The 18,736-nt window shown below is 47.4% G+C and overlaps 1 protein-coding gene across 2 annotated transcripts in view; it reads left to right on the top strand.

Moving 5' to 3' along the window:
- The window catches only part of mtmr2 (myotubularin related protein 2), a 148,200-nt gene that overhangs the window by 107,590 nt on the left and 21,874 nt on the right, over window positions 1-18,736 (top strand). For both annotated transcript variants that reach the window (XM_072476391.1, XM_072476390.1), the window contains one exon: window positions 1,091-1,183. In XM_072476391.1, coding sequence (XP_072332492.1) covers window positions 1,091-1,183 — 93 coding nt within the window. The remainder of the gene's footprint in view (window positions 1-1,090; window positions 1,184-18,736) is intronic.

Raw genomic sequence — 18,736 nt, forward strand, 5'->3', positions numbered from 1 at the left:
CATTGGCCTTGATATTCCAGTTAAGAACTTGCTGTCAAATTTTGTTTAATAATGCTTTTGCAAGGAGTGTTGGGATGTTTTATAATGATAGAAGTTCTGTTTCAATATTTGTTTCCCCATTAGGTAATTTGGCTGTTTCTTAAATAAATGCCACGTTGCATCCCGAACCAAACCTCCCTGCAATTGTTCCAACTGTTAAATATTTTCTTCATTTGAAATACTTTTTGGCATCTCTCTTATACTTATTTTCATGACTTGGAACTGTGTCCTCTTGTTTCCTTGTTGGAAATCATGCCCTAGATTTTCCATAGATGGGAACATATAAGTTGGCCTTTGAAGTTTCTCAATCCCTCCAAGAACAGGGGTCGACTTACTGGCCGAGTATAAAGTGAATGGTTGGCGTGGGTTTGAGTGGCCACAATTTTGAACTGGTATTGACCTCTGCAGCTAAGAGTAGGCGTGCCTTAAACTCCTGCACATCTTCACAACGCAGGCTCGTGCCCGCTTGACCCCTCGCGCCCGCTCCCGCCTGGTTATAAGGTCCAGTAAAACGTGCACTTGTGGGATGAAAATTGAGGCGGACTACTAATGTCAGTTGTAGCCGAAAAGGGGGTTAACTTGTGTGTCAAGAATATTGTTGCGAACATCTAGTTCGTATTTTATGTCTTAGAATGTAACTATTAGGTTTATGAGTTAAAGTTTAACTGTGAAAAACAGGGATGTCCAGTTGAGAAACTGATAAAATAACCCCTGAAGTAAATGCAATGTGTTTATAGCACAAGTCTCTTTAAGCTATAATGTTAAGTTAATAGTGCTTTCTTAATTTTTCTTTACATACGCAAAACTTGTTTTTGTGAAAGATAAACTGAATCGTGTGCGTAGTTCTGTTGGTTAGTTGCTGGGTGATCTGATTTCTTCTTTAAACATTAATGATCTGTAATAATATAATATGCAAAAACATTATCCTTGAGGCTTGGAAAATGGGGTTGTCGTATATGCCAGGTAGACTTGTACATTGAGTTTTACAGCATGTATTTCATTATGTTTCTACAATAATGAATGATTGCTTAGTGCAGAAATACTTTTACAGAGAGTTGGACATGGAGATAAGAACCATACAGATGCTGACAGGTCGCCAGTCTTCTTGCAGTTCGTTGACTCTGTGTGGCAGATGATAAGACAGGTACTACCTTTTTACAAATTCCAACTTTTATTTCATAATTCAACAATTAGATCATTTGTTTCTTCAACTATGCATTTTTAAAAATATATTTTTAATTTGTGGGTGTCATTGCCAAGGCCAGCAGTTGTTGCCTAGTGGCTTGCAAGGCCATTTGAAAGGGCAGTTAAGAGTCCAGCTCCATCTGGACCTGGGGTCACATGTAGGCCAGACCAGGTAAGGATAGTAGACTTCCTTCCCTAAAGGACATTAGCCAACCAGGTGTTTTTTTTACAGCAATCAACAACTGATTGCATGGTCACTATTACTGAGACTAGCTTTTAACCCCAGATTTTATTAACTGAATTTAAATTCCACCAGCTACCATGGTGGAATTTGAACCCAAGCCCCCAGAGCATTAATCCGGGCCTGGGGATTACTAGTCCAGTGATATTTCTACTCTGCCACAGTCTGCAGTGAATAGATTATTCATCATTATTTAGTCAAATAGCATGCACGTTTAAATGAACACTGAAAAACATAATGGAAACCATACCCATGAAGACCTCATTGTGTTCAGAATTTTGTTTCCATTTTTACCAAGACATGTCTGCCGAATTTAAAAATAGTTGAAGTTGAATGATTGGTGCCTGTCCTAAACTTTCCTTCTCCCTGTTTTGTTTATAAGTACACTTCATTCTACTACTTTTGCCTATCTCTCAGACTCTATTTGGACTGACGGTATTCTATCTTCTCTCTGCCCTCTGATTATGTCCAGTCTTTAAATTTCTTTATTGCTTATGGAACAAAGGGTTAATTTGGCCTTTGCCAAACCTATAGTAGATGAGGTAAAAATAGTTAAAAGGTAGGTATTAGAAAGTGTGGCAATATTAAAGTGGATAAGCTATCCCATCTGAATGGTTTTTAACCTAGGTTGCTGAGGGAAGTAAGGGTAGAAATTGTGAAATGATTGGTCGCAATCTTCCAATCTACCTTTGATTTAAGAGTGGTCACAGAGGACAGAAGGATTGTAAATGTTTTGACAAAGAGTCATCCAGACTCTCAACGTTAGCTCCCTTCTCTCTCCACAGATGCTGTCAGACCTGCTGAGATTGTCCAGTATTTTCTGTTTTTGTTTCAGATTCCAGCATCCTCAGTAATTTGCTTCTGACGTCACTGTTCCTTCAGTCTCTAGCAAGTCTCAAGCAATTTGCAAAATGTTTCCAGCTATTCGGCTTTCCTCACTCTCATGGTTAATATGATTTAGTTAATTACTCTTAATGAGTTCTCAATTAAACCATTTACCTATATCATCTATAACTAACTAGAAAGCCAATTTCTATCAATTAGGCTTGTTAACAAAATTGAAATCCATTAAATAAAATGGCCAACAGTAGCCTGGATCCAAAATTGGCTAAGGAATCGAAAGAATTGTGGCGAATGGCTCTTCTTGAGACGTGAGACGGTATACAATTTCCCAGGGTTCATTCGGTACTTGAACTGCTGCTGTGGAACTTGGGAGTACAGGGCACACTATCAAAATTTGCAGATGACATGAAACTTGGAAGTTTAGTAAACATTGAAGGAATTGAAAAAACTTCATGAGGATGTCGACAAGCTGGTGGAATATGGGCAGACACTTGGCAGGTGAAATTCAACGCAGAAGAGCGAGGTGGTAGGTTATGATAGGAAGAGTGAGGGGAGACCATACCAGCTATATGGAACACTTTTATTTATAAATCTAGAGTACTCAATTATATATAGTTTTTATTTTTATCTTTTTTTTAAATTAAGAGGCAATTTAGCATGACCAGTTCACTTACTCTGCACATCTTTTTGGGTTGTAGGGGCAAGACCCACCAGACAAGGGGAGAATGCGCAATATGGAACACTTTTAATGAGAGTTCAAGAGCCGAGAGACTTTGCAGGTCATCAGAGGGTCACAGACCCTCAATTTTTCTTTCCACAAATGCTGCCCAGCCTGCTGAGTATTTCCAGCATTTTGTGTTTTTATTCAAAATTCCAATATCTAGTATTTTTACTTGGGACAAGAACAGAGAGACTTGAGTGTCTGTGCACAAATCTTTGAGGTGACAAGCCAGGTTAATAAAGTGCATGGGACTTCCGGTGACGGTGGGCGGGAGGCAGCCGCACACTGGGGGACTCCTGCTCGGGAATAGGAATTTTGGAGTTTAATGCCCGGTCCTGGGGGCAACGGAGGCTGAAAAAACTGTAAGAAGGCACAGGGAGGAGAAATGTCCAAGTTTGGGAGAAAAACAGCCGTGAAAAAGGGGGTTAACGGGAGCCTGCCGGGGAGTGAAAAAGTCAGTGCAGGAACTGTAAGGAAAGCGGAGGCTGGAGCACCAAGGGAGGCCGCATCGCTCACAGCAGAAGAAATGACCAAGGTGATGGCTGTGGAACTTGAAAAAACAGTTCACAAAACACATGGAAGCGATGAAGAAGGAGATGGGGGCGGTATTGAAAGTGCTGATGGAGGAGGCGATTGCCCCGGTGAGGGCGGCGGTATCAAGCAGAGCGGCAGAGGTGCGGGAACAAGGTGAGACACTCAGGAAGTGGAAGAGGCATTATCGCAGCACAGTGATCAACTCACCTTGATGGGGAAGGAGTTGCGGAGGGTGATAGAGACCAACAAGGGTCTGCGAGCCAAAATGGAAGACCTGGAAAACAGATCCAGGCGGCAAAATTGGAGGATTATGGGTCGGCCCGAAGGGGTGGAAGGCCCGAGGCTGACGGAGTATTTTGCCACAATGTTGGCGAAGATATTGGGGGAGGGGGATGATCCCTCCCGATATGAACTCAATCGGGCTCATCAGTCGTGGAGGCCTATACCAAAGGCGAGTGAGCCGCCAAGAGTAGTAACTCTGTGTTTCCGTAGGTATAGCGCGAAGGAGAAAGTCCTGTGCTGGGCAAAGCAGAAGCGGATGGTGCAGTGGGCTGGAGCTGGTATACGCATATACCAGGACTTTACGGTGGAGGGTTGTTTGGGGGGTGGTGGGAGGATGGGATAGTTGTCGTTGGTAGGGGTATTGACATTGTATTCGTTACCGTTTACTGTTTGTTGGTGGGGTGTAAATTCTGAAGAAAATGTGAAAATGGAGAATAAAAATATTTATTTAAAAAAATAAAGTGCATGGAATCCTGGCTTTGTTACGGAGGCTTGGAAATTTGCACTAGACCTACATAAAACACAAGTTTGGCCACAGCTGAAGTATTGTGTCAATTCTGATTACCACACTTTAGAAGGACATGAAGCTTTTAAGAAGGAATGGTTCAAGGCAGCACGGTAGCACAGTCGTTAGCACAGTTGCTTCAAACTCCAGTGTCCCAGGTTCGATTCCTGGCTTGGGTCACTGTCAGTGTGGAGTCTGCACGTTCTCCCCATGTGTGCATGGATTTCCTCCAGGTGTTTCCTCCCACAGTCCAAAGCTATGCGGGTTAGGTGGATTGGCTCTGCTAAATTGCCCTTGGTGTCCAAAATGGTTAATTGGGGTTAGGGTGGAGGAGGTGTGTGCTTGAGTGGGGTGCTTTTTCCAAGGGCTGGTGCAGACTCTATGGGCCGAATGGTCTCCTTCTGCACTGTAAATTCTATGATACTATGATCTGTGAAAGAATAAGGGATTACAGTTACAGACTCCTTGGGTCATAGAAATGAAGGGGAGATTTGATAGGTTTTGTTAGAGTAAATAAGAAAAAACTTATGGTTTGCAGTGGTAGAAGGTTTGATAGCCAGAAGATTTAAGATGCTTTGTAAAAGAACCAAAGGCAACAGGAGGAAAATGTTTAATCTACAATGAGTGCTTAGAATTTGGAATGCCTTACCAAATAGGGTGGTGGATACAGATTCACTTACTCTACACATCTATAGTAGTTTTCAAAAGAGAATTGTATAAGTACTTGAAGGAAAGAAAACTGAGTGAAATAGGAAAAGAGCAGGAGCTTGAAACTAACTGGATTGCTCATTGAAAGGGCCAGTGCACTTGATGAGCTGAATTACCTTCCTCTGGATGTTGCACTATTTTATGATTCTCTTTTTCTGCACACTTGCCGTGCCACTCTAGTCCAAAAGTTACTATTTTTAAAATCTTTCTCAAAAGTTTTGCTGTCAACCTCTTTCTCTCACCTATCATCTCTGTTTTATAATTATTAAGTACCCCTTAATCTTTACCTTTCTGCCTTCTCTCTTATCACTGCCCCAGGTTTGAAAATGTCACTAACAAGCCCATGGGCTCCCTATATATTTCTGTCAGACCCATTATGGCACCCATCACTACCTCTTTAACAGCTGCTATTAAAATCATCCCATTTTCTTTTTTTTTTTTTTTGAAAAATATTTTCTTGAAAGTATTTCAAATATATACCGAAAATAAACTAGCAAACAGCAACAGTTAACCATACACAATTGCCACTATTCACCCATACCATCCCTCCATGGTTCCCTTTTTCACCCAGTCTCACAAAACCCAAACAAACACACAGAATCCCCCACTGTGTTACTGTCCCAACAAAGTCAGTGATCAGCCTCCACCTTGTGGAGAACCCCTTCTCAACCCCTCTTATGGCAAACTTATTTCCAGGCAGCAAAACTCTGCCAAGTCGCTCACCAGTGCCCCAGCTTTCGGTGGCTCTGAATCCCGCCAGCATAACAAGCTCCGCTTCCAGGCTATCAGGCATAGGCTACCACATCAGCACCTCTCCCCACCTGCACTGATGGATCCTCCGACACCCCAAATATCGCCACCACCTCTACTCCTAAGATCTTTGACATTATGTTTGCAAACTCTTTTCAAAGCCACTCTCAACTTCAGACATGCCCAAAGCATATAGACCGGACTCCCTGCACACCTATCCTCCACTCCTGGACAAAAACAACTCCTCCTAGACCCCATCATATGAGCCTTATGCAGCACCTTAAACTGGATGAGACTCAGTCTTGCACATGACGAAGACGAGTTTATCCTCCGCAGTTTATCCTCACTCCACACCCGAGCTTGCATCGCTCCTGCGAACTCCTCCCACTTGTGTCAAACCAGCTCCATTGGAGCGCCCTCCCCCTCCATCAGCTCCCCCATATATATCTGATATCTTGTTCTTGCCTATCTCATCTTCGGACAGAAGCTTGTCCTGCAGCACTGGAGGTGGCAGCCATGGGAATGAATCCCAACACCTTGCTCAAGAAGTCCCTCGCCTGCAGGGACATGAACCCATTCCCCTTCGGCAGCAAGTACGCCTCCTCAAGCTCCTCCAATTCTGCAATCTTACCCCCCCCCAAAAGACTGGTCCTGAAAATACTCTATCCCCAACTGCGCCTGCCACCGGAACCTCGCATCCAACCCCCAATATCACCTTATTCACCTTACTAAAAAAAGGACTTGGGTGCAAAAATCCAGAGATTTTTGAAACACAAACAAAACCTTCAGGAGCACCGTCATCTTTATCGTCTGGACCTTTCCAGTCAACGTCAGAGGCAGCACACCCCACCTCATAGGTCCTCCTTATTTCCTCCACCAATTTTGCCAGATTCAGTGTGTGCATATGGGCCCAGCTCTGTGCCACACATGTCCCCAGATACTGAAAGCCCACCCCTACCAACCGAAACAACAACCTCCTTAAACCTCCCCCCACCCCGCCTCGTCCCTGGACGTTGATCGGGAATACCTCACTTTTCCCCCAAATTGAGGTTAGATCCCGAAAAAAGACTGAACTCCCCCAAGATCTCCATAATCCTGTCAAAACTCTCAACATGGTTTGCAACATATAACAAGAGGTCATCGGCGTAGAAAGAGACTCTGTGCTCCACCCCACCCTCAAAGTCCTAAGTGCAATTGCCAGTGGTTCAATCGCTAGGGCAACGAGCAAATGGGGAGAGCGGACATCCCTGCCTCGTCCCTGATGCAACTCAAAATACTCTGAATTGACGTTATTGGTCCGCACGCTTGACTTATGAGCCCTATACAGCAACTTCACCCAGTCAACAAACCTCTACCGAAACCCGAACTGCGGCAGCACCTCAAATAAGTACGGCCATCCACGCGATCAAGTGCCTTCTCCGGGTCCATAGGCACGACTACCTCCACCCCCAGCCCGTCGAGAGCATCATTGTCACATTCAATAACCTCCGAACATTTGCCGATAGCTGCCACCCCTTCACGAACCCTGTCTGGTTCTCCCCTATCACCCCCAGCATTCCGTTTTCAATCTACATCGCCAGCACTTTCAGCAATAGCTTTGCGTTCACATTTAACAACGATATCGGGCGGTACGACCCACAACTGCTCTGGCTCTTTATCTTTCTTCAAAATGAGCAAGATAGACGCCTGACACAGTGTGAGGGAAAGCTCCCCCCCCACCCCCCCACTGACTCATTGTACATCTCTACGAGCAGGGACCCAGCTCCAACCCAAACATCTTCTGAACCTCCGCAGGGAACCCATCTGGGCCCGTGACCTTCCCCGACTGCATCACCCCCATACACTCCCATCACCTCCCCCAGACTAATCGGGGCCCCAGCTCCTATACCCTTATCTCATCCATCTTGAGACCCCCAGCCCATCCAAAATCCGCCTCATGCCCTCATCCCCTGCGAGGGCTCAGAACTGTACAACCTCCGATAAAATGCCTCAAATGCCCCATTTATCTCTGGCCCCATGATCATTCTGCCTCATCCGCCCAATCTCCCTCGTTGCCACCTGCCTTCGCAACTGATGCGCAAGCATCCAGCTTGCCTTCTCCTCATACTTGTACACTGGCCTCTGGGCCCACTCCTCTGGACCCACGCAACTGTTCCACTGCCTCCCTCATCGACACTAGCCCAAATGTTATTTGGAGCTTCTGCCTCTCCTTCACACCGCCTCCTCGGGTGCCACCGAGCAGCTCCGGGAATGCCCTCCACCAGCCGCAGCCTCTCCGCTCTCACTTCATGTGCCCTAATCAAAAAAACTCCCCTCTAACCACTGCCTTCAACACCGCCCACAACATAGCCGCCGAGACCTCCCCCACGTCTTATGTCCCACATAGTTCCGGATAGCCACCCCTATCTTCTCACAGACCACCTTATCGGCCAATAAGCCCACATCTAATCTCCAATAAGGCCTCTTGGGGCTTTGCCCCTCTACCTGCAAATCCACCAAGTGTGTCATGTGGTCAGACACCCCAATCGCTGAATACTCCGTCCCAACCACCCCCGTCAGCAGTGCATTATCCAGGACTTGCTGTGGACATGCGAAAAGAGCAAGAAATTATTCGCCCTCTGCCTCTCAAACCCCCCCCCCCCATTCCCTCCATAGATCCCAGCAACTCCTTCGCCATTGCTGGCACCCTCATAAACCTGGGCTCGACCTGTCCAGCCTCGGATCCAACACAGTGTTAAAATCCACCCCCCCCCCCCCCATGATCAGCCAATGCCACCACCACCCCTAGCTTTCATATCCAGCCCCGAATGTCCCACCCATCCTTTCCTCAACGTTGTTTGATCCAATACTTTCAAATTAGCCTCTTGATCGCCAAGTCCACACCCAGATCCTGGTAGATCTGGATCACATTCCCTTCCCAGGTGCACTTCGTCGTCTCCTTCGTCCACCGCGGAATCTTCTCCCTTTCTAGATGTCTGGGCAGTCGTACCACCATCACTCTCTGCTGCTCACCCGCCTTCAGCCTCCACCTCTGCAATCTGTGCGCTCGGTCCTGCTTGGGGGGTGGGGGGTGACAGTCGGTCGGTCGAAGACCCCCTCCCCCACCAGCTTCCCAAGCATATTCGCTACATACTTCATATCCTTCGTCCCCTCAATGTCTTCGGACAATCCCACAATCTGGAGATTCTGCCTCCTCGACCGATTCTCTAAATTGTCCACTTTCTACTTTGGCTTCTGCCACCAGTCTGTAATCTCTACCTCCAGTGAGGCCAACAAACCCTCATGGTCTGCCACCAACTCTTCCACTTTTTGAACCGATGCACATGGGCCTCCAACCTCTGCTCCGTTCTCTCAATGGCTGCCTGATTCAGGTCAGCCACCATAGCCAGGCCTTTTGAGGCCTCCTGCCTTTGCTGCCGGAATTTGACCATCACAAACTCCACTAACTGTTCCGTGGGCCACTGAGCGGGCAATGACGCCACAGAGCTCACTGCCATCTTTCCTTCTATCGCACTCCTCGAAATCTCCTGGTCAGACTGTTGCCCTTTACAGTTGCACTTCTTGTTTAGTCGGGCTGAAACATGTCCCCCCAAAGAAGAATTCTTAGCTCTGTTCCTGTACTTTGTGTCGGCAAACACCCCGTGAAGGGGTAACAAGGACCAAACAATTCCACCTCATTCAGGAGCCACCAAATGTGCGACACCTCACTCCATGGCCACCGCCGGAAGTTCGAGTCACCCCTTTTTCTATAACTGTCATACACAAAAGCAAATTACTGTGGGTGCTGGAATCTGAAACAAAAACAGAAAATACTGGGCAATCTTGGCAAGTCTGACTGAATCTGTGGAGGGAGAAGGGAGCTAAGGTTTTGAGTCTGGATGAATGTTTGTCAAATCTAGAGAGAGCTGTAAATAGGATCCGATTTATACTGTTGTGGGGCCGGCGGGGTGGCAGCTTGGAGTCGTGGGGCTGGATAGAGGACCAGCGATGGGTGAAGATTGACAAAGATGCCGTGGACAGAAAGACAAAGGGAATGTAAATGATAATAACTACGAAGGGTGCAAATGGTGGCACATTGAGATCAGAAGGAGCAGAACGAAGATGAGCAGTCTGTCAAAGAGCAACCTGGAACAGGGAACAGATGGCCCAAGTGGGGTGGGGTGGAGGGGATAATAATGAGGGAAAAAACGACCAATGGAAGAGATGAAAATAGATCGATAGGAATAAAAATTGGGTGAGGGTAGAGGGGAGAGTTCACAGTCGGAAGTTCTTGAGCTCAATGTTAAGCCCAGAAGGCTGTCACGTGCCTAATCTGAAGACCAGGTGTTGTTCCTCCAGTTTACGATGAACATTGCAGCTGGCCAAGGGTGGATATGTGGACAGGACGGTGAGTTGAAGTGGCATGCGACAAGAAGATCTGGGTCCTGCTTGCAGATGGACCAAACGTGTTCTGCAAAGCAGCCACCCAGTCCGCAGTCCTCCAGTATAGAGTAAACCACATTGGGAGCAGAAAATCCAGTAAACCAGATTGAAGGAGGTGCATGTGAAGTGCTGCCTCACCTGAAAAGAGTGTTGAGGCCCTGGGGTAGTGAGCAGGGAGCTGGTAAAGGGGCAGGTGCTACACCTTCTGCGATTGCATGTGAACATGCCTTGAGAAGAGGGTGAGGTGTTAGGGTGATGGAGGAGTACTGAGATTATCCAGTATATTCTGTTTTTGTTCTGCCAACCATCTCACTGCACCGTTTCCGAGTTAACCTCTCCAACTTCCTCACCATCCTGCTTATCCTTTTCCACTAACTTTAGATGCCATTACGAGGTCAGCTATGCCACCTGCACTGTGTTCCTCTCCAGACTCTTCATTCACCTGCTAACAAGATCCTTGGCATCCATAGCCTCAATGTGTATATTTTGACGTTTTAGTGCCAAGAAAAACATAGTTTACAGATGGTGACTCCTTCCTCTTACAGAAGCCTCTCTAACCTGGTTACACATTTCACCACCTTTCCTATCTAAATCACTGATGGAAGCATGGATTACACCTCTGATTTACGCTTTAGTCTTGTGGTAGCGTGGCCCCTTTAAAGGCGGGCCCCACGAACCACGTGACTGGCTTGGGCCAATTGCATGGGAGCGCACGCACACAATTAATGGGGAGTTTGCATGGGACCCTGGGAGCAGGACCCCAGTCAGTGTGGACCAGGGAGCTGAAGTGTAATGATCTGTTGTATAGTGTTCTCTGCCTGTTATCTAATTGCCATTGTGTTTCATCAATAAACTCCTTTGTTTATTACTGGAAGTCTGCGGAAGCCTCCGTTGTATGCCACCACATTGACGACAAGGTGAAACATTTTGATCGCAGCCGACAGTCATCATAAATCAAGGGGGGGAAGGAAGTAACAGTTGAGAAAGAGGAGAAGCTCCAAGAGTTGGAATCATTTGACTCATGATTGGAAATGCCGATCATTGGAAAAATAGACCCATTTGACCGAGGATTTGAGTCATGAAGTCAGTACATCGAGCAGTTCTTCCTTACCGTGAATGAGATCACAAGTGAGGACAAGCAGAAGGTGATACTCCTGACAGTTTGTGGGCCCCAAACGTGTAATTTCATTCAGAACCTCATGTCCCTGGAGGGACTCAACTCAAAGACTTTTGATCAAATCGTGAAATTGGTTAAAGAACATTTCAACCCAAGGCCCTCGATTATCCTCTAACGTTACAAGTTCAACTCTGTAGTGAGGGACCATGAAGAGTCTGTGTCAGTCTTCACAGCCAGGCTTCGCCAGCTTGCTGAGCACTGTGAGCTTGGTATCATGTTTAGCTACGTGTTCTGTGACCGGCTGGTTTGTGGGATCCCTAACCGTAATATCTAGAGGAAGTTTCTGTCGGAGACCACAATAATGTTGGAGAAAACGATCGATATAGCTCAAGCAACGGAGTGCACCAGAAAAGGTGCCACTGAACTTCAAAGCGTGACCAAGTATGGGCGTTATGGCTGCGAGGTCTGCGGTGGAATCAACAGGCACAGCTCCAAGCCAAACACGGTCCTCGGAACAGGAGTGGAACTGAAGGAGTGGAGGGAATCAAGCCATTAAACTGGATCCAAGGTGGACTAATATCCCCAGGAGACCTTCCACATTCAGGGGTTTGTGGCCTTCCATTGCAACTGAAGGGGGCACTTTCAAGCACATTGCCATGTGAGGCACGTGTTAATGCAATTCAAAACAGCAGCAGCAATTATCATTAGCACCATTGAACATAGTGGAGAAGAGCTCTGAGGAAGAGCATGCAATGCATCAGTTGAATGCAATCCAATTGAATAAAATGTCTCCAATTGAATTAATCTTAAGGGTAAATGGAGGACGCCTTAAAATGAAAGTCGACACCAGGCCTTCGGTAACTGTAGTTCGTGAGCCGATCTTCCACTATCTGCGTGCAAGAACACAATCTTTAAGCTTGAAGAGTACTCCAGCCAAACGTTCGACATACACTGGGGAGATTTTGAAGATCCTCTGAACAGCCAAAACCTCAGTGACATACGGCGGGTAGAAGGCCAATCTGCTGTTGGTTGTCATAGAAGGATATAGTAGGGCAGCATGGTAGCCTCAGTAGTTAGCACAGTTGCTTCACAACTCCAGGGTTCCAGGTTCGATTCCGGCTTGGGTCACTGTCTGTGCGGAGTCTGCACGTTCTCCCCATGTCTGCGTGGGTTTCCTCCGTGTGCTCCGGTTTCCTCCCACAGTCCAAAGATGTGTGGGTTAGGTGGATTGGCCATGATCAATTGCCGTTGGTGTCCAAGAAGGTTGGGTGGGGTTACTTGGGTTATGGGGATAGGATGCAGGCTTGGGTAGAGTGCTCTTTCCAAGGGCCGGCGCAGACTCGATGGGCCGAATGGCCTCTTTCTGCACTGTAAATTCTATGACATCGATCTACAGTCTGTTGGGAAGAGACTGGTTACAGAAGTTTAGATTCAACTGGTGGAAATCTTCAAAATATCTGACTGCCTCCTCCAGGATGTCTTGAGGTATGAAGACGTTTTCCACAAAGAATTGGACTGGATTAACAGCATAAAAACCAAGATGTATGTCATAGAACAATACAGCACAGAACAGGCCCTTCGGCCCTCGATGTTGTGCCGAGCCTTGTTCAAAACCAAGATCAAGCTATCCCACTCCCTGTCATTCTAGTGTGTTCCATGTGCCTATCCAATAACCGCTTGAAAGTTCCTAAACTGTCCGACTCCACTATCTCAGCAGGCAGTCCATTCCACATCCTAACCCCTACCTCGGACATCCCTCCTCTCTCTCCCACCCTGAACCTTATAGTTATGCCCCCGTGTAACAGCTACATCCACCCGAGGAAATAGTCTCTGAACGTCCACTCTATCCCCCTCATCATCTTATAAACCTCTATTAAGTCGCCTCCTATCCTCCTCTGCTCCAAAGAGAAAAGCCCTAGCTCCCTCAACCTTTCCTCATAAGACCTATCCTACAAACCAGGCAGCATCCTGGTAAATCTCCTTTGCACCCTTTCCAATGCTTCCACGTCCTTCTGATAGTGAGGTGACCAGAACTGTACACAATACTCCAAATGTGGTCTCACCAAGGTCATGCACAGTTGCAGCATAACCCCACGGCTCTTAAACCCTTGTTAATAAACGCTAACACACTATAGGCCGCCTTCATGGCTCTGTCCACTTGAGTAGCAACCTTCAGAGATCTATGGACACGAACCCCAAGATCTCTCTGTTCCTCCACATTCCTCAAAACCCTGCCGTTGACCCTGTAATCTGCATTCAAATTTTTCCTACCAAAATGAATCACCTCGCACTTATCAGGGTTAAACTCCATCTGCCATTTTTGGGCCCAGCTCTGCATCCTATCAACGTCTCTTTGCAGCCTACAACAGCCCTCCACCTCATCCACTATTCCACCAATCTTGGTGTCATCAGCAAATTTACTGACCCACCCTTCAGCCCCCTCCTCCAAGTCATTGATAAAAATCACAAATAGCAGAGGACCCAGCACTGATCCCTGTGGTACACCGCTGGTAACTGGTCTCCAGCCTGAAAATTTTCCATGCCTTCTATGTGAAAGCCAGTCACTTATCCAATTGGCCAAATTTCCCTCTATCCCACACCTCCTTACTTTCTTCATGAGCCGACCATGGGGAACCTTATCAAACACCTTACTAAAATCCATGTATACGACATCAACTGCTCTACCTTCATCTACACACCTAGTAACCTCCTCAAAGAATTCTATCAAATTTGTGAGGCAAGACTTACCCTTCACGAATCCGCGTTGACTATCCTGGATTAAGCTGCAACTTTCCAAATGGTCATAAATCTGATCCTTCAGGACCTTTTCCATTAACTTAACGACCACCGAAGTAAGACTAACCAACCTATAATTACCAGGGTCATTCCTATTCCCTTTCTTGAACAGAGGAACAACATTCACCACTCTCCAGTCCTCTGGAACTATCCCCGTAGACAATGAGGACCCAAAGATCAAAGCCAAAGGCTGCAATCTCATCCCTTGCCTCCCAAAGAATCTTAGGATATATCCCATCTGGCCCAGGGGACTTGTCGACCCTAAGGTTTTTCAAAATTGCTACTACATCCTTCCTCAGAACATCTACCTCCTCCAGCCTACCCACCTGTATCACACTCTCATCCTCAAAAACATGGCCCCTCTCCTTGGTGAACACTGAAGAAAAGTATTCAACGCCTCTCCTATCGCTTCTGACTCCATGCACAAGTTCCCACCACTGTCCTCGACCGGCCCTAACCTCACCCTGGTCATTCTTTTATTTCTCACATAAGAGTAAAAAGCCTTGGGGGGGTTTTCTTGATCCGACCCACCAAGGACTTCTCATGCTCCCTCCTAGGTCCCCTAAGCCCTTTTCTTGCTCATTCCTTGCTACCTTGTAGCCCGGAATTGACACCGAAGTTCTTCAGAGCCAGACTAGTGGCATACGCATTGCATCAGAAGGTTGAAGCAGAGCGAAAGAGATTGGAAGAACTGGGTTTAATCAAGCCAGTGCAGTTTTCAGAGTGGTCGCTGACAATCCCTGTCCTTAAACCCTGATCGGTCCATAAGGATTTGTGGGGATTCTAAACTAATAAATCAAGCTGCCCAGGTCAATCAGTATCCAATTTCCGAATTGAAGACTTTTACACCAAGCAGGTGGAGGGTCGCACCTATTCAAAATTGGACTTCAGTCACACCTAGCCGCAACTAGAGTTGGATGAAGAGTCTCTGAAGTTTGCTGCAATCAATACCCATAAAGGCCTCTTCCAGCATGCCGGACTGCCATTAAGCATTTCTTCAGCCTGCGCTATTTTCCAGTGCATGATGGAAAATCTCCAGGTAATTCCCAAGGTGATGGTTTACCTTGATGTGCTAGTCATCAACACTATACCAGAAGAACATGTGGCCAGCTTAGAGGAAATATTAGAGGCTTTGTGATGCAGGGGTCCGCCTAAAATGCAAAAAATGTACTTTTCATGCCTCCGAAGTGACATAACTAGGGTTTTGCGTTGACGCGAATGGGTTGCACCCATTGGAAGAAATGGTCACGGCCATACAAGTCCTCCCTGCACCCAAAAATGTCAGAGAGTTTAAGTCCTTCCTTGATATAATAAGTTACTTCAGAAAATTAATTTCAAATCTAGCTAATAAGGAAGAATCAGCAGATGCAATAGAGGGAACGTCAAGAGGAAGCCCTATGAGTTTTGAAACAAGAAGTACAATCGTCAAATCTGTGCATTTTGATCCGGGGAAACCAATCATGCTGCCATGTGACGCATCCCCTTGCGATACAGGGGCCGTTTTATCCCACAATACGGTAAATGGTTTGGGACTCACTATCGCCTTTGCTTCGCGTGCTTTTTGAAGCAGAACAAAATTAATTCCAGATTGAGAAGAAGACTTAGCGGTTATATTCGATGTGAAGAAATTCCACCAGTATGTGTATAGTTGATGATTCGACATAGTGACTGGCTGCAAGCTATTACTGTGCCTGTTAAGGGAAGATCACCCATACCGCCATAGCCTCGGTGAGGGTGCAGCATTGGGCCCTGCTGTTGGCGACTTACAACTATGTTTTTCAGCATGGGCCTGGATGCAAATTACTCTTGTGGATGCATTAAGTCTCCTGCGCCTGCCCAAGAACATTCCACCACAGCTGGTACCCCAAGAGATCATTCTAGCCTTAGAAGTCATAGACACTCTGCCAGTGCTGGGGAGAACATCGGCAGCTGGACCCAAGAGAACCCTATTCTTTAAAAGGTCAGTAAGATGTCTTACAACATCAGGTTAAAGTCCAACAGGTTTGTTTTGAATCACTAGCTATTGGAGCACTGCTCCTTCCTCAGGTGAATGAAGAGGTGGGTTCCACAAACACATATATAGACCAAGTCAAAGATGCAAGACGAGTCTTTGCAGATAATTAAGTATTTATAGGTCCAAAAGTAGCAACTGGAGAGAGGGATAATCACAGGTTAACGAGGTGTGAATTGTCTCAAGCCAGGACAGTTGGTAGGATTTCGCAAGCCCAGGCCAGATGGTGGGGGGTGAAAGTAATGCGACATGAATCCAAGGTCTCGGTTGAGGCCGTACTCGTGTGCGGAACTTGGCTATTAGTTTCTGCTCGGCGATTCTGCGTTGTTGCGTGTCCTGAAGACCACCTTGGAGAGCACTTACCCGGAGATCAGAGGCAGAATGCCCTTGACTGCTGAAGTGTTCCCCGACTGGAAGGAAACATTCTTGCCTGGTGATTGTCGCGTGATGTCCGTTCATCCATTGTTGTAGCATCTGCACGGTCTCGCCAACGTACCACGCTTCGGGACATCCTTTCCTGCAGCGTATGAGGTGGACAACATTGGCCGAGTCGCGCGAGTGTGTACCACGTACTTGGTGGGTGGTGTTCTCACATGTAATGGTGGTACCCATGTCGATGATCTGGCACGTCTTGCAGAGATTGCCATGGCAGGGTTGTGTGGTGTCGTGGTCGCTGTTCTGAAGGCTGGGTAGTTTGTTGCAAACAATGGTTTGTTTGAGGTTGCGCGGTTGTTTGAAGACAATAGTGGGGGTGTGGGGATGACCTTCGCAAGATGTTCGCCTCAATCGATGGCGTCTTGAAGGCTGCGAAGAAGATGTTGTAGTTTCTTTGCTCCGGGGACGTACTGGACAACGCGGGGTACTCTGTCAGTTGTGTCCCGTTTTTGTCTTTTTTTTAAAAAATATATATTTATTCAAATTTTTCAACAAATTTTTGACAACCCCCCCCAACAAGAGAAACAAAAGCACAACAATCAGAAATTATACATTGGATTGCCCCCATATACAATAACCCCCCATATAACATTTAAAAGCACAAATAGGGGAAAAAAAAACACCTTCACCCAAACGCCACCCCAAAAGAAACCCCCCCTCACCCCCCCGCCCCTGGGCTGCTGCTGCTGACCTCCTAACGCTCCGCGAGATAGTCTAGGATCGGTTGCCACCGCCTGGAGAACCCTTGCACAGACCCTCGCAAGGCAAACTTTATCCTCTCCAGCTTAATGAACCCTGCCATATCATTGATCCAAGCTTCAACACTAGGGGGCTCCGCATCTTTCCATAGTAGCAAAATCCTCCGCCGGGCTACCAGGGACGCAAATGCTAGAATGCCGGCCTCTTTCGCTTCCTGCACTCCCGGCTCGTCCGATACCCCAAATAATGCCAATCCACAGCTCGGCTTGACCCGGGCGTTCACCACCTTGGACATAGTCCTCGCGAAACCCATCCAGCGCCGGGCACGATCAGAACATGTGGACGTGATTTGCTGGGCTCCCCGAGCACCTCCCACATCTGTCCTCCACCCCAAAGAACCTACTCAACCTTGCCCCTGTCATATGTGCTCTGTGAGTAACTTTGAACTGTATTAGGCTGAGCCTGGTACAAGAGTAGGAAGAATTAACCCTACTCAGGGCATCAGCCCACAGACCCTCCTCTATCTCCTCCCCAAGCTCCTCCTCCCACGTGCCCTTTAACTCCTCCACCGAGGCCGCCTCCTCTTCCTTCAACTCCTGGTAAATCGCCAAAACCTTGCCTTCTCCAACGCATGCACCCGAAATCACCCTGCGCTGAATCCCACTTGCTGGAAGCAGCAGGAATTCCCTCACCTGCGCCTCACAAACGCCTTCACTTGCATGTACCTTAAAGCGTTTCCCGGGGCTAGCCCAAACTTCTCCTCCAGCGCCCCTAGGCTCGCAAACGTCCCATCGATGAACAGGTCCCCCATTCTTCTAATGCCTGCACGATGCCAGTTCCGAAACCCCCCATCCATCCTTCCCGGGATGAACCGATGAGTCTCCCAAATCGGTGACCAAACCGAGGCTCCCACCTCGCCCCTGTGTCGCCTCCACTGCCCCCAGATCTTCAGCGTCGCCGCCACCACTGGACCCGTGGTGTACCTTGTCGGCGAGAGCGGTAACGGTGCCGTCACCAGCGCCCTCAGGCTCATACCCACACAGGACGCCATCTCTAGCCTCTTCAATGCCGCCCCCTCTCCCTCCATTACCCCCTTACGGATCATCGCCACATTGGCAGCCCAATAGCCACACAAATTCGGCAGCGCCAGCCCCCCCCTGTCTCTGCTACACTTCAGAAACACTCTCTTCACCCTCGGGGTCTTATTCACCCACACAAATCCCATGATGCCCCTGCTTACCCGTTTGAAAAAGGCCTTGGGGATCAAAATGGGAAGGCACTGGAACACAAAGAGCAACCTCGGGAGGACCGTCATTTTGACTGACTGCACCCTACCCGCTAGTGAGAGTGGCAGCATATCCCATCTTTTAAAATCCTCCTCCACCAACCACGTCAAATTGAGCTTGTGCAGGGCCCCCCAACTCCTAGCTACTTGGTCCCTAGGTACT

The sequence above is a fragment of the Scyliorhinus torazame genome, chromosome 15, assembly GCF_047496885.1.
Source record: "Scyliorhinus torazame isolate Kashiwa2021f chromosome 15, sScyTor2.1, whole genome shotgun sequence".
Lineage (NCBI taxonomy): Eukaryota > Metazoa > Chordata > Chondrichthyes > Carcharhiniformes > Scyliorhinidae > Scyliorhinus > Scyliorhinus torazame.